This window comes from Bos indicus, chromosome 26, assembly GCF_029378745.1.
Source record: "Bos indicus isolate NIAB-ARS_2022 breed Sahiwal x Tharparkar chromosome 26, NIAB-ARS_B.indTharparkar_mat_pri_1.0, whole genome shotgun sequence".
In the NCBI taxonomy this organism is placed as follows: Eukaryota; Metazoa; Chordata; class Mammalia; order Artiodactyla; family Bovidae; genus Bos; species Bos indicus.
In genome coordinates, this window is record NC_091785.1 from 34,083,071 (window position 1) to 34,098,434 (window position 15,364).

General features: G+C 38.1%; 1 protein-coding gene across 4 annotated transcripts in view; it reads right to left on the minus strand.

Annotated features, from left to right (window-relative positions):
* CCDC186 (coiled-coil domain containing 186) overlaps positions 1-15,364 on the minus strand; it is a 45,920-nt gene that overhangs the window by 8,187 nt on the left and 22,369 nt on the right. For all 4 annotated transcript variants that reach the window (XM_070780873.1, XM_019952982.2, XM_070780874.1 and 1 more), the window contains exons 5-13: positions 15,099-15,311; positions 13,791-13,910; positions 7,963-8,067; positions 7,386-7,484; positions 7,135-7,221; positions 6,130-6,272; positions 3,151-3,406; positions 2,321-2,510; positions 1,095-1,175 (exon numbers count right to left, since the gene is read on the minus strand). In XM_070780873.1, the coding sequence (XP_070636974.1) occupies positions 1,095-1,175; positions 2,321-2,510; positions 3,151-3,406; positions 6,130-6,272; positions 7,135-7,221; positions 7,386-7,484; positions 7,963-8,067; positions 13,791-13,910; positions 15,099-15,311 (1,294 nt within the window). The remainder of the gene's footprint in view (positions 1-1,094; positions 1,176-2,320; positions 2,511-3,150; positions 3,407-6,129; positions 6,273-7,134; positions 7,222-7,385; positions 7,485-7,962; positions 8,068-13,790; positions 13,911-15,098; positions 15,312-15,364) is intronic.

The window sequence follows — 15,364 nt, forward strand, 5'->3', positions numbered from 1 at the left end:
TCAGTCCTGAATATTCATTGGAAGGACTGATGCTGAAGCTGGAACTTCAATACTTTGGCCACCTGATGCAAAGAGCTGACTCATCTGAAAAGATCCTGATGCTGGGAAAGATTGACGGCAGGAGGAGAAGGGGATGACAGAGGATGAGATGGTTGGATGGCATCACCGACTCAATGGACAAGTTTGAGTAAATTCCAGGAGTTGGTGATGGAAAGGGAGGCCTGGCGTGCTGCAGTCCATGGGGTCACAAAGAGTTGGACACGACTGAGTGACTGAACTGAACTGATGGAACCACTCTGAATTTTAAGTTTCCTCATTTATAAAATGGGAATTACAACACTTACCTCACATGACTATTCTGTGAGTAGATATGTTTAAAGCATTCAGCATGGTTCCTAGCATTCCAAATATGATAAATATGCTGACATTTTGCTAATTATCATTCTCACAATGCTATCAATCAAATTTATAGACTATTAATTTTTGTTTTAAACTAGGGGCATTTTTGGAGAAAGAAATGGCAACCCACTCTAGTATTCTTGCCTCGAGAATTCCACAGACAGAGGAGCCTGGAGGGGCTGCAGTCCATGGGGTTGCAAATAGAGTTGAACACGACTAAGCGACTCAACAAGAGGCATATTTACCATGAAAAAGCAAAAAGATTCAGAAATACATACATATATATATTATCTGAAATATAATGATGACCCCATCCCATTAGGTCTCAGGTGTTAAAAGCAATATAAAATTAAAAAGAAAACGGAACACATGCTATACCATATCTTTCATAGAGATGGATACAAATCTGAACTGAAAAATGGAAGAAGAAATTGTTGCACAGAATGAAAAAGCAGGTAAGGAAAAGGAGGTAAGGAGACATGGTATAGAACCCCATGACAAACTTAAAATCCTGTGTAATGATTACAACTTAAATGTTTTAACTGGAAGTATTTTTTACAAAGTAATTGTATATAACCACTGCTTTTTATAATTCAAAATTAAAGAAAAACATATCGATACCTTGTAAAACAAAAAATGCTATTTCTTTTGATAACTAATCACTGAAAAACAACTATAAAAGCATTAGTTTTTACCTGATGAACTAGAACGACTTCCCATGCTGCTGACTTCTTTATCACAGCTTCCATTCTCAACCTGATCTAACTTTCTTCGTGCTGCAGGAAAAGAAATGGATTACTTGTGACAACAATCATGACCATCTGCCCCCACTATCTCTGATTTTAACTGCTAAAGTCACTTAGGCCAAAATGGCATAAGCAACAAAAGAAATTTCTTGAATACATACTTTCAGCAGGAGGTCTGTAGGGTCATTCATTCACATAAAATGACATTTAGAAACGCACAGGTCAAATACAAAGTACATGGAAATAATATTATGATAACAACCAATACTGACATCACTTAGGTACACAGAACCTAACTTCTGGAGTCCTGAAAGATTTAAAAGAACTCCACAGTACCAGAAAATCCCCCCAAATTTCCCTTCAATTACATCTATGAAAACTAAATTCTTCTGGCAAGTATCTGAATATATTTCTATTAAGTAAATGCTAAGTCTCTTTTACCATTTTACTTTATGTGACCCTATTTTAATACAAATAAAACAGTGGGGAGTAGTAGAGAACAGGACGTCAGACTATCTCTTATTCATCTGCGTATCCAATCACATAGCAGACTCCATAACTGTATACATTTTTAAATGACAGAAATTTGAGTTCCAGTTCTAGCTGTCAATCATTGTGTTCTGGAAATTTATAACTTTTCTGGATCTCAGTTTCCCCTAAAATTTAGGGTTAGGATTCAACAATCTCTAAGTTAGAGGTCATCAAGGTGGGTGCAGGTACCCTAGATGCTGTACATAACAATTCATAGACAAGTGTAGGCAGAAAATACTAGCACTCTACTTAATCTGATCTTCTTAAATTTATATTTTTCATGTTTTTCTAATGTGCATAAAATAGAGTAATACATGTATACAATTTACAAATTGGAGAACGAATACTTAAATGCTTTTCATTGATAGTAACATGTGATTAACAAAGTCTAGACATTGCTGTCCTGGAAGGCACTTTCCCCATTCTTCTATTCTGTGATTCTGTGAACAAATGTATTTTAGCATAGAACATGCTTTAAACTATTTATGAAACAACAAAGTCAGTCATTTGGTTTATGAACATTAAAAAGAACCTACAGCTCTACTCAATGTGGGAGAAACTAATGTAAAATATATTTTTTCTATAAATCCTTCAACAAAAAGAAACAAGAACATTTAAGTTCTAAGTGCAGAAGAACTGTATACCTTGCTGAAGTTGTTTGGTAAGATCCTTGACACTAGAGGCATGTTTACGTCTTTGAGTCACTAATTCATCTTTTAATTCTTCAACCTGGGTACTCAATGCTTTAACTTCAGTTTGTCTACAAGTGAGTTCAGCTTGCAGAGCCTGGACTTCCTCTTTTCGCAGTTCTTCTTCTTTTAACAATCTACTTTCCTAAATATTAAAATAAAAATACCGATTTTTGATATGTTTTAATTACTGCCCAGAGTTTAAGACCTTAAAAATACAAGCCCTTTGGTAGTAAATTCTTCTATCATCACTCCTTACCAGGTGGTTATTGTGTTCCTCAAATTTCTTATGCAGTAAAGTGGGGTGGGGGCAGAAGGGGAGGAGTGATATATTAATGCATCTGCCACCTCACACAAGCAAAACAACATGTGATATAGGTCTCTGTAGTTTTGGACTAAAGTCTTAAATTATTTTTAAGAGTAACTTAAGACCCCCTCACAACTTGGAAATATTAAACCATTTTTAAGCTATAAAAATACAGAAATTTAAAGTCCTATTAAGAAATACATGGTAATTCCAGTTAGGAATGACAAAAATCCTGGTTTTCTTACTTTCAAAAGTGAAATACTTCTTCATAACAATGTTAGGGAGAAATTTTATTAAAAAACACATAAGTTGAAAGGAAAAACTGACATTTCTCAAAGCGTCGGAAATTATCAGAAAGTCTGTGCTTATCCCACCAAAAAGAGCTTAATCATCCACCATTAGGTTTACATCTTTAGGGAAATTTAATTTGTGCTTCTTGCTGTGTTGCCTTAAAAGTTAAATGTACACTAATACTTACCAAATTCATATTTGTCTGTTTCATGTGTTCACATTGGCTTTGTAACTGACTTTCACTACAGGAAAGTTTATCAAACTGTGACTGCAAAGAATTGGATTCAGATTGAAGCTGTGCATTCTTACTAGTGAGCTTTTCTGTAAACAGTAGTAGCTCAGATTCTCTTTTCCTACTGCCTTCGATGTCTTTTTGTAGGTCATTAATCAAAGAATTAAGACTTTCCACTTCTTCCTTCAAATTTTCAATTTCTTGTTTACCTCTAAAAAACAAAGTTTATATTTCAGAAAAAAAATTAACTATTAAAGGACATTAAGGGTTTGAGAATTTTCATTGATTGAAATGCTTTATAAAGGTACTTTTATTCATTCATTCAAATATTTATTTGGATCACTACGAACACCTAATATATGCTAGGAACTAAGAGCTCACTAAGAGCTATAAGCAAGACTGATCTAACTCCTGGTTTCAAAGAGCTTTTAATCAAGCACTGTGAAAAAACATTTTTGATGATGAAAGCACAGAGTGTAAGTGATTAAAGTAATACTTAAAGGGTTAGCAAGCTTTTCCTATAAAAGACCCAGACAGGAAACAACATCCTGTTCCTGGGGCACGTGGCCTTTGCTGCAGCTGTTCTAACGGAGCCACGGTCGTGTGAGAGCAGCCACACAGCACGTAAGGGGTGACAGTGGCTGTGCACCCAAAAAGCGTTTCTCTACAAAAAAAGGCAGTGCACTGGAATGCCCTGCGGGCCAGAGTGCAAATTCCTGAGTAAGAGCAGAAGCAGGAGTGAGTGGGAGAAGACAACACATTCCAGGTAGAGGAAACAGTATGTGCAAAGCTGGGGAGGGAACGAGAGAATGACGTCTTGTTGATACTAACAGACAGATATTCAATACTGATGAGGATAAAGACTGTACTATATCCTAGCACTTACACAGGGCTCCACACCTAGGAGACAATTAATCCACGTCTGTTAACCAACTACTGCTAAAATACAGAATGAAAAAGGAGAACGCACAGGAGGAGAAGCAATGTTACTAATGATCATCCAAGCCATGTTAAGGCATCTGAACTCACTAGGCAATTCTTGAGGCAATGGGAATCACTGAAAGGTCTGAGACTTCCTTTTTAAAAAAGATCATGTTAACTACACTGTAGTAAACTGACTAAAAGGGAAGTAAGCAAACAACAACAATAGCAACAGTTTAGAAGCCGTGGCAGTTTTCTAGATGAGAGCTGATAACGGCTTAGATGATGGTAGTAGCAATGGGGATGTAAAAAGTAAATGGACTTGAAAGATACTAATGAGTTAGCATCAGAAATATTTTGTGACTGGTGACGTCTGAGGGAAAGGATAGAAGAGCCAAGGGTAATCCCCAGGTTTCTGGATTGGAAAATCGTTTGGATGTCACACTCATCACTCATCTCAGCAACATCAGAGAAACGTATTTGCAGGCAAGACAGATGAACCAGTTTGGGACATGTTAAAAAGTTTGAGGTGTCTTTGATATTTGCATGTCTAGAGCTCAGCAAAAGGGGTTAAAGATAATAACTTGAAGGTTCTGCAACACATTACAGGAAGAGTTAGGATCGCCCAAGGGTATAATAAAATAAGAATAAAAGACAGCTTAATGACAGAAAGAGAGGGCTACCAAGGAGACAAAAAAAGACTGGCCAGAAAGTTGGGGAGGAACACCAGGAGAGCACAACGAAATTCATTTGGCTTCAGCCAAAGGAATGGAGCATGTCAAGAAAGGTAAGGGGCTTAGTGTGTCCATACTGAGAACTCAAGCATGGCTTAATCTGGGAAGTATCTACTCTATTTAAGGATGTATTAGCAGTTTGTAACAGTACGTTGGGGAAGCTTGAAGAAAATGGAGAGAAATAGAAGAGCAAAGGATGCACACAAATGGAGGAGGGCTACAGATGATTCTATAAAGATGTGGTTGTGAAGAAAAGGAGAAGGGCGATCATAGGATTTCTGAAGTTTTTAAGATGGAGCAACATTTAAATGTAGACAGAAGAAAAGAGGGAGACAGTGAAAAGAGGGAGGTAAGAGATAAAGGAAAAAGAAGGAATAATCAAGGAAGACCCTGAGAAGGCAGAAGAGCGTGGGATCCACAGTAGAAGTAGAGACCACAATTTGATTCAGAAATAGGAACATTTCTTGCACAAAAACAGAAGGAAAAGAAAAACGACTGCAGACGCAGGCAAGCTCACAGGACTGACGGCAAGAGGCTGAGAGGTGTCACCTGACAGCCCCCTTTTTTCTGCCAAGAGTAAAGGGCGAGGAGAGAGAGGAGATTACTGTGAAAGCAGTATGGTTTGGAACAGACGCTAAGAAGATGGGGGAGAAGACTCTAAGGACATACGGTAGGACTGCGGGTGCAGCAGTAGTCCCAGCTGAGGTTGCTAACCATGAATTTATAGCAGCAGCATCTGGATGATGGTGAAGATCTCTTCAGCAACACTCAGCAGCCTGGGTGTTGGTAGGGTATAACAAAGAAGATATTTGGATCCAGTCTGAATCCAGGCTTTGTCAGGTAAAGTCCTAAGCAGAACTCAGCTAACTGGTGTTATAAGAAGCCAAGGAATAATGTTACCTCCTGATTGCAAGCTACATACATGCAAAGATATAGACAGAGATACAAATCTACCTTTTAGAAGAAACACTACTGTGTATAAGTAACAGAATTTGAAAGCTAAGGAATGGATTTAAAAAAAAACCCACAATCCATTCTGTCTTATAAATAATTACTGCCAATGTTTACATAAGAATATAAACTTTGATTTTTAGAAGCGTGTTGGGAACCTCAAAAATAATCCAAAACAGTTCAAATGAAGATAGGAATTAAAAATTTTTTTGCCTAGTAAAATATAAGATTATTCTTATTTAATGCAATGACTGCATTTAAAAACACCAACTTAGACAGAATCAAAAAGCCTGTTGATTAGCACAAACAGAAGTCGCTCATTTTATACCTTTGATGCTGCTCCTGTATCTGATCTGCAATTTTCACTTTGTCCAACAAATTCTGAATTTCAGCTTTTTGGCGATTAATAATCTCTTTATATTTTGATAATTCATCTTCTGTCCTCAATCGTTCGTCTTCTAGACATTTTACCTATCAAATAATCATAAGCAAGTTAAACTACAAAACAGTATTTTCTTGTTCCTTATTAGCTATTTCAGATAGTGGTTATATTTTAATAACCTGAGCTGAATTGTGAAGCAGTATTAATTAACATGAAGAAAATACAGCGAGAAGTTAATACTCCTGTGTTTCAGTCTCAGATTTCTCATGATTTAGTCATGGCAGTTTTAGCATGCCACTTCATTTTTGCTGCACCTCCATTTTCTCATCTGAAGAGGATATACCTTCCCTTACCTACCTCAAAGTACTGGCATAAAGAAAAAATAGAAGGGCACATGAAAGACACTTTAAAAATTAAGTGATCATAAATTCAAGACGGTTACCTAAAAGCTTATTTCTAAGTAAATGAAACATACACAATGATAGCATATTTGACACATATTAAAAGGGATACTATTCTTATAAGGACCATAAACACTGGAAAAGACTTGGGAGACTGTTAAAAATTAAACCTGTATACAAGACTATGAAATATATTCAAGAGAAATGTACAGTCTTTCTACTATTTTCTGACATAGTTCTAAAGCCCATGTATCTTCCCAATTAATTTGCTAGTAAGACTGCCTTTAGATCAGAGGTCCAAGGACAAGTTACAGATAGAGCAAATGTGCTGTGAGACAGGAATGTTTGGCAAACACTTTAAAGGGACTGAAATGGAAGACATTTTTATTTCTCTAAGAGTCAATTTTGTTGCTAGGGAATTGACACGCTACTTCTTGATTTTAGATTATTTCTATATAAATATCCTTCCCCCAACATTTAAACATCAGAATGAGGACTAAATGAAAGCTGTTTACCTGTCCTCTAGGGTCACGACTACAGACTGAATTACCTTTGTTCTCAGTGTCCTGAGCTCATCCATGCCCTCCTTAAATGTCCTCTTCAGATCTTCTAGTTCCTTTATTTTGGCATGATGCATCTTTTTAAAAGTTCAAAAGAAACCACAAATCATTATATGCTAAACCAGATCTAACATTTATTGCCTGCTCCTTCTAAAAGACCTTAAAAGTAGATGGCAATAAGCACTTGTTTCTCTCCTTCAATATTACACCATCTAAGGTATACAAATACAGAGCTACTCACTTCTAGCTGGTCAGATTTTTCTTGCATTTGTTTTTCAAGTTCTCCTTTTGTGACTCTAAGCTTGGCATCAAGCTCATTTGATTTAATTTCTTCTGACTCCTAAGGGAAAAGAAATGACAAAAGTATGGCAAGTTTTAAAGTTTTATGCTTTGAAATGTGAAGACGGCTTTTGCAATTAAGTTAACTAATCATAAAATACACAGCTCATGCATCTAAAATTGATGACTGCATTAAATATTTTAAATATATCAATTTTGCACAACAGAAGAGAGTATTTAATATGCATATTATACAGAATGGGCTTTTTTTTCCCTAAGTTATACATTTCCTTGTACTCATCTTTCTTCTAAAGTTTTACAGTGTTTTTATTTGTCCAAAAACTTTTCTAATAAGATTTCTATTTAAGCTGCAAGTATTTTAACATAGGAAATAGCCTGCATTTAATTTAGCTGCCCTAGAAAATCTACTCCACACTTCAAATACTACAGATACAAAAATTTATGAAACCAGAGTATTAATATTTGCTAAAACTTGTTATAACTTGTTATAAATAAATCTATTCAAAACTTTAGCATACCTGATATGTTTTTATCATATCTTGACAATTTTTCCTAATCTGATCTGCTTCTTCCTTTGCTTGAGTTAATTTTGTTGTTGTTTCTTTGAGTTTATCTTTGGTTTCCTGCATTGACAAAAAGATAGTGTGAGATGACAGAAAATAGATATTGGTCTCTGCCCCCAATTCCTGACAGAGCTCCTGAAACCCCTCATAGCCTGGGCCCAGGCCTGGCATCTGAAGTGGCAGGCTGGGGAGGTTTTGTGGGACTGACACTCTCTCTGAATAGACAATATCAAAGTGAGTTCAACTGTAGGTCACTCGGCTGGTGTCACACACAACTGCTAAGGGAAAAGCCTCCACACACTGGTAACCAAAGGAGTCAGCAGTGAAGTGTTCTGTGTTAAAGTAAAGGGGACACGCAAGAAGAAACCCACAGGAGGGAACTGGATTTTCCCTATGCTAGAGGAACGGTTTTTTTTGTTTTTTTTTTTAATTTACAGACAGCAACAAGGCTGGCACGGTGATGTGATGACTGGTGAGAACCATGGCCAGAGAGTAGAGAAAGTTCTTGTCTCAGCACTGCCACTGGAGTCAGAAACTATTCCAGTAACAATACTTTGCACTTCTGACAAAAAACTAATGTGGCCTACACAGCTGATTGATCAAGTCATTGAATAAAGTCAAATTTGATAGTTTTCAGCAAATCAGTAGAAGTTACTAACTTGAAAAGACAAAAATGCAAAATGTTTAAGCAGTTCTTTGTAGACCCACATAAAAGACGATTCTTTGTTTTATGGCCAAGGTACCTATTCAGAACTTTTTTTTTTACAGATTCATGCTGCAATTTGGTTTCTCTTCCTCACCACTCTATTAAAATAGCCATTCGGATGGTTTGCGTGGAAGACTTTCTCATCAGATCCAGCTGCTTTTTCTAATTTCTTATTCCTGACTTACCTATTCCAGTTCTGATCCACTCCTGACTCTTTCAATAGCCTTCCTCTGTCTATAAGGCAGTATATTTCTTTCCCCCACCCGCTTCTTCCCTTCTCTCTTTTCTTACCTTGCTGGACTTCCTGTAGTGATTGTCCAAGTACAGCCCTACCCTTCAACTTCAACGTTCTCCACCAGAGTACCCGTACAGTGCCATAATTGGGGTACCACGTGGATTTCTAATGAAAATTTAGGTATCATCTTCTCCTGGCAGGTTCCCTTTAGGAAGGGACAGAAGCTGCTATTCTGCCTTCCCACAGATAGAATCCAGGGAACGCCAACACTGGAACAAATGGTACTTTCTACTGTAGCTCATTACATGCTTCCCTACTGAGAAGACAGTTCTGGCTTACAGCTAGCTCAGTATTCACATATGAACTGTTCATGTAATAAATACCGAATTAATGAAGGAATACTTAACATGAATCTTCTGTTCTAGTCAGGCTGGTTTTCCCAAACACCAAATCTCCCTTTTCTCCTTATCTTGTTCCTCCACTTGGAATGCCTTTCCCTTCATCTCTTGATATAAATTCCATCTACACTTCAGATACCACTTCTTATATGTCACTGTTTTTTGATAAATTTACTACACAATTAAGTGTCTAGTGACATACTTTCAGTTGCAGGTCTTTTAATAATAATTTGGCTTATATTAAAACAGTGACTTTTAAAATATAAACATTTGAAGGCTTTTTCAAATACTGTTTTTTAAAATATGAGAATATTAGCTCAACAAGAGGAGGGAGAGATAAAGGAACTTTATCTGTAGCCCCCCAACTTCTATATCATCAATAACTAAAGCAGAGCTTGACACACAGAGGCACTCACTCCATTCATTCAGAACGTAGCAGCTGAGACATTCCAGTACGTCAAATACAATTTTAAACGGTGTGTAGCCATCCCAGTGTGAACCCTAAGGATTCTTGCTCCTATTCCTTCTGGCAGTTCTTCCACTGCCCATATATCAGCAGTTGCCTAACACTCATTTGCAGATCAGCAATTAGCTCAGAATCCCACCATTCTCTAACCTTTGACCATTGTCAACACAGACACCCAAGACGGACAGGTCATGGTGGTGAGTCCTGACAAAACGTGGTCCACGGGAGAAGGGAATGGCAAACCACTTCAGTATTCTTGCCTTGAGAACCCCATGAACAGTATGAAAAGGCAAAAAGATAGGACACTGAAAGATGAACCCCCCAGGTCGGTAGGTGCCCCATATGTTACTGGAGATCAGTGGAGAAATAACTCCAGAAAGAATGAAGAGATGGAGACAAAGCAAAAACACCACCCAGTTATGGATGTGATTAGTGATAGAAGTAAAGTCTGATGCTAAAAAGAGCAATATTGCACAGGAACCTGGAATGTTAGGTCCATGAATCAAGGCAAATTGGAAGTGGTCAAACAGGAGATGGCAAGAGTGAACATCAACATTTTAGGAATCAGAGAACTAAAATGGACTGGAATGGGCGAATTTAACTCAGATGACCATTGTATTTACTACTGTGGGCAAGAATCCCTTAAAAGAAATGGAGTAGCCCTCATGGTCAACAAAAGAGTCTGAAATGCAGTACTTGAATGCGATCTCAAAAACGACAGAATGATTTCTGTTCGTTTCCAAGGCAAACCATTCAATATCACAGTGATTCAAGTCTATGCCCCAACCAGTAATGCTGAAGAAGCTGAAGTTGAACGGTTCTATGAAGACCTACAAGATCTTCTAGAACCAACACCCAAGAAAGATGTCCTTTTCATAATAGGGGACTGGAATGCAAAAGTAGGAAGTCAAGACATACCTGGAGTAACAGGCAAATTTGGCCTTGGAGTATAGCATGAAGCAGGGCAAAGGCTAATGAGAGTTTTGCCAAGAGAACGCACTGGTCATAACAAACACCCTCTGCCAATAACACAAGAGAAGACTCTACACATGGACATCACCAGATGGTCAATACCGAAATCAGATTGATTATATTCTTTGCAGCCAAAGATGGAGAAGCTCTATAAAAAAGATCTTATTGACCCAGATAACCATGATGGTGTGATCACTCACCTAGAGCCAGACATCCTGGAGTGTGAAGTCAAGTGAGCCTTAGGAAACATCACTATGAACGAAGCTAATGGAGGTGATGGAATTCCAGTTGAGCTATTTCAAATCCTTAAAAATGATGCTATGAAAGTGCTGCACTCAATATGCCAGCAGATTTGGAAAACTCAGCAGTGGTCACAGGACTGGAAAAGGTCAGTTTTCATTTAAATTCCTAAGAAAGGCAATGCCAAAGAATGCTCAAACTACCACACAATTGCACTCCTCTCACACACTAGTAAAGTAATGCTCAAAATTCTTCAAGCCAGGCTAAAACAGAATGTGAACCATGAACTTCCAGATGTTCAAGCTGGATTTAGAAGAGGCAGAGGAACCAGAGATTAAATTGCCAACATCCACTGAATCATCGAAAAAGCAGGAGAGTTCCAGAAAAACATCTATTTCTGCTTTATTGACTATGCTAAAGCCTTTGACTGTGTGGATCACAATAAACTGTGGAAAATTCTGAAAGAGATAGGAATACCAGATCACCTGACCTGCCCCTAAAGATACCTGTACGCAGGTCAGGAAGCAAAAGCTAGAACTGGACATGGAACAACAGACTGGTTCCAAATAGGGAAAGGAGGATGTCAAGGCTGTATATTGTCACCCTACTAGGAAATCACTCCTGAATATTCACTGGAAGGACTGATGCTGAAGCTGAAACTCCAATACTTTGGCCACCTGATGTGAAGAACTGACTCATTTGAAAAGACCCTGATGCTGGGAAAGATTGAAGGTGGGAGGAGAAGGGGATGAGAGAGGATGAGATGGTTGGATGGCATCACCAACTCAATGGACATGAGTTTAGGTAGGCTCTGGTAGTTGGTGATGGAAAGGGAGGCCTGGTGTGCTGCAGCCTGTGAGGTCTCAAGCAGTCAGACATGACTGAGTGACTGAACTGAACTGAACATAGACACCTATCCCTACAGTTTTCTCTGATAATATTATATACAAATATCCAAAGGTTAACAGTTCCTGCATGTGTGCTAAGTCGCTCAGTCGTGTCCATCTCCTTGCAACTAACATTTCTACAAACTTGAATTATTTAAAGAGATAACAGGGACTTCCCTGGTGGTCCAGTGGCTAAGACTGCACACCCCCAGTGCAGTGGGCCCAGGTTTGATCCCTGGCCAGGGAGCCAGATTTCAAATGCCACAACTAAAACCTAGTGCAGCCAAATCATTATCAATACATTTTAAAAAGCCAAAGTTAAAAAATCCCATCTAATTTAACATATAAATCATGCAAGAAAGTAGCTTTTCATAATTCGGAAAACTCAGCAGCGGCCACAGGACTGGAAAAGGTCAGTTTTCATTTCAGTCCCGAAGAAAGGAAATGCCAAAGAATGCTCAAACTACCATACGTTTGCACTCATCTCACACGCTAGTAAGGTAATGCTCAAAATTCTTCAAGCCAGGCTTCAGCAATAGTGAACTGTGAACTTCCAGATGTTCAAGCTGGTTTCAGAAAAGGCAAAGGAACCAGAGATCAAATTGCCATCTGTTGGATCATTGAAAAAGCAAGAGAGTTCCAGAAAAACATCTATTTCTGCTTTATTGACTATGCCAAAGCCTTTGACTGTGTGGATCACAATGAACTGTGGAAAATTCTGAAAGAGATGGGAATACCAAACCACATGACCTTCTTCTTGAGAAACCTATATACAGGTCAGGAAGCAATAGTTAGAACTGGATATGGAACAACAGACTGGTTCCAAATAGGAAAAGGAGTACGTCAAGGCTGTATACTGTCACCCTGCTTATTTAACTTATATGCAGAGTATATCATGAGAAATGCTGGTCTGGATGAAGCACAAGCTGGAATCAAGACTGATGGGAGAAGTATCAATAACCTCAGATATGCAGATGACACCACCCTTATGGCAGGAAGTGGAGAGGAACTAAAAAGCCTCTTGATGAAAGTGAAAGAGGAGAGTGGAAAAATTGGCTTAAAGCTCAACATTCAGAAAACGAAGATCATGGCATCCAGTCCCATCACTTCATGGGAAAGAGACGGGGAAACAGTGGAAACAGTGAGAGCCTTTTATTTTTGGGGTTCCAAAATCACTGCAGATGGTGATTGCAGCCATGAAATTTAGAGACGCTTGCTCGTTGGAAGGAAAGTTATGACCAACCTAAACAGCATATTCTAAAGCAGAGACGTTACTTTGCCAACAAAGGTCCATCTAGTCAAGGCTATGGTTTTTCCTGTGGTCACGTATGGATGTGAGAGTTGGACTGTGAAGAAAGCTGAGTGCCAAAGAATTGATGCTTTTGAAGTGTGGTGTTGGAGAAGACTCTTGAGAGTCCCTTGGACTGCAAGGAGAGCCAACCAGTCCATCCTAAAGGAGATCAGTCCTGGGTGTTCTTTGGAAGGACTGATGCTGAAGCTGAAACTCCAATACTTTGGCCACCTGATGCGAAGAACTGACTCATTGAAAAGACCCTGATGCTCAGAAAGATCGAGGGCAGGAGGAGAAGGGGATGACAGAGGATGAGATGGCTGGATGGCATCACCAACTCAATGGACTTGAGTTTAGGTAGGCTCTGGTAGTTGGTGATGGACAGGGAGGACTGACGTGCTGCAATTCATGGGGTCACAAAGAGTTGGACACAACTGAGCGACTGGACTGAACTGAATCACGAAATATTTTGGCTCAAGCTATACTACAGGAGTCACTAAAATAAGCTTTACGCCTGATTAATAACTATTGCTATATTTGTTCTTAAAACTGATTCTAATAGTTTTTCCACTGTGTTACAGTACTTACCTTATGTGAATCCATTTCTGCTTTTAATTTGTTTTGTGCCCATTTTACTTTAATGATGTGAGAGTTGATATCTTCCTTTAATTTGTCTATTTCTCTGATGAGTCTAGTAGCTTCACCTTCCTAAAATAATATCACTGGGTCATATTTTTCATTTAAACAACCAACAATCATTTGTGTGTCTTTCATATCTCAAGATTATCAGTGCAATCCAGGGGCTAGCACTTTATGGCTTACAAGCGATAAAACTGATTTAAAGTTTAAATCATAAGAGGAAAGTAAAAATCCTAAAACCAATGAACAGATATAAGATGATTAACATTTATACTTTAACCGACTATTATGTTTTGTGAGTATAAGCACACCTCTGGTGCTTCCCAAAAGGCTAACATAAGGTGAAATGTAAATTAAATTGGTTTTGCCAGAATTACTGACAACAATGACAACATTGCTAAACTAAAACTTAGTAGAAAATAACACTGATTATCAAGAAATGATAACCTGCTGGACACAAAACTATGCCATGAGGCTGTTAGTTAAAAGCAAAGGCTCTGAATAGCTCAGTAATTAAATCTCTTTAAACAGCATCTAAAAACATGTTTTTCTGCAAGAAAAATATAAATCCTATTCTATGAGCATTACATTAAAATTCTGGTCAATTATACTTCTCGCTCAAAAACTAGGCTTCCCTGGTAGCTCGGCTGTTAAAGAAATATGCCTGCAATGTAGGAGACCCCAGTTCGATTCCTGGGTTGGGAAGATCCCCTGGAGAAGGGACAGGCTATCCACTCCAGTAGTCTTGGGCTTCCCTGGTGGCTAGGTTGGTAAAGAAGCTGCCTGCAATGAGGGAGACCTGGGTTTGATCCCTGGGTTAGGAAGATCCCCTGGAGAAGGGAACAGCTACCTACTGCAGTATTCTGGCCTAGAGAATTCCATGGATTGTATAGTCCATGGGGTCGCAAAGAGCTGGACATGACTGAGTAACTTTCACTTTCCTGTGTATCTTTTACAAAAGTAAAATCTTCCTTTGAAGCATGAAGTCATTTCTACAACATGTAGATTTTAAAAGAAAGTTTTAAAAAAGATCTAATAAACAACATGTGTCAGTTTCTCATGTTTTCACAGGAAAAACGTTTTGCAGTGACTAACAAGATATTGGAATTATTAAAGCATTCACATTCTTTGAAGGTAAACTAACAAAACAGCTTTATGTTTAACAGTGGTTGAACCATGTTAATTTATGATTATTTGATTAAATAAGGAAAAGCAAAGAGAATAAGCTTCAGGTAAGGACAACAGCGAAAGTGATACCTTTGTTTCATACAGCTGGTGTAATCGTCCTTTCTCCTGAGAAAGTTGCTTAATTTTGTTAGTGTTTTTCTCACATTCTTTATTTGCATCTCTAAGTTTTTTTTCAAGCATCTCTTTTTCCTTTCGAAGGTCTAAAGATTCCTTCTCACCTCTTACATACTTCATTACCATTGCTTCTTTTTCCTGGCGTGCCTCTTCACATTTCTTGTTGGCCTTTGAAAAAAGTATCTAGCATTAATAAAATATGGTTTTTAAAGTAAAAATAA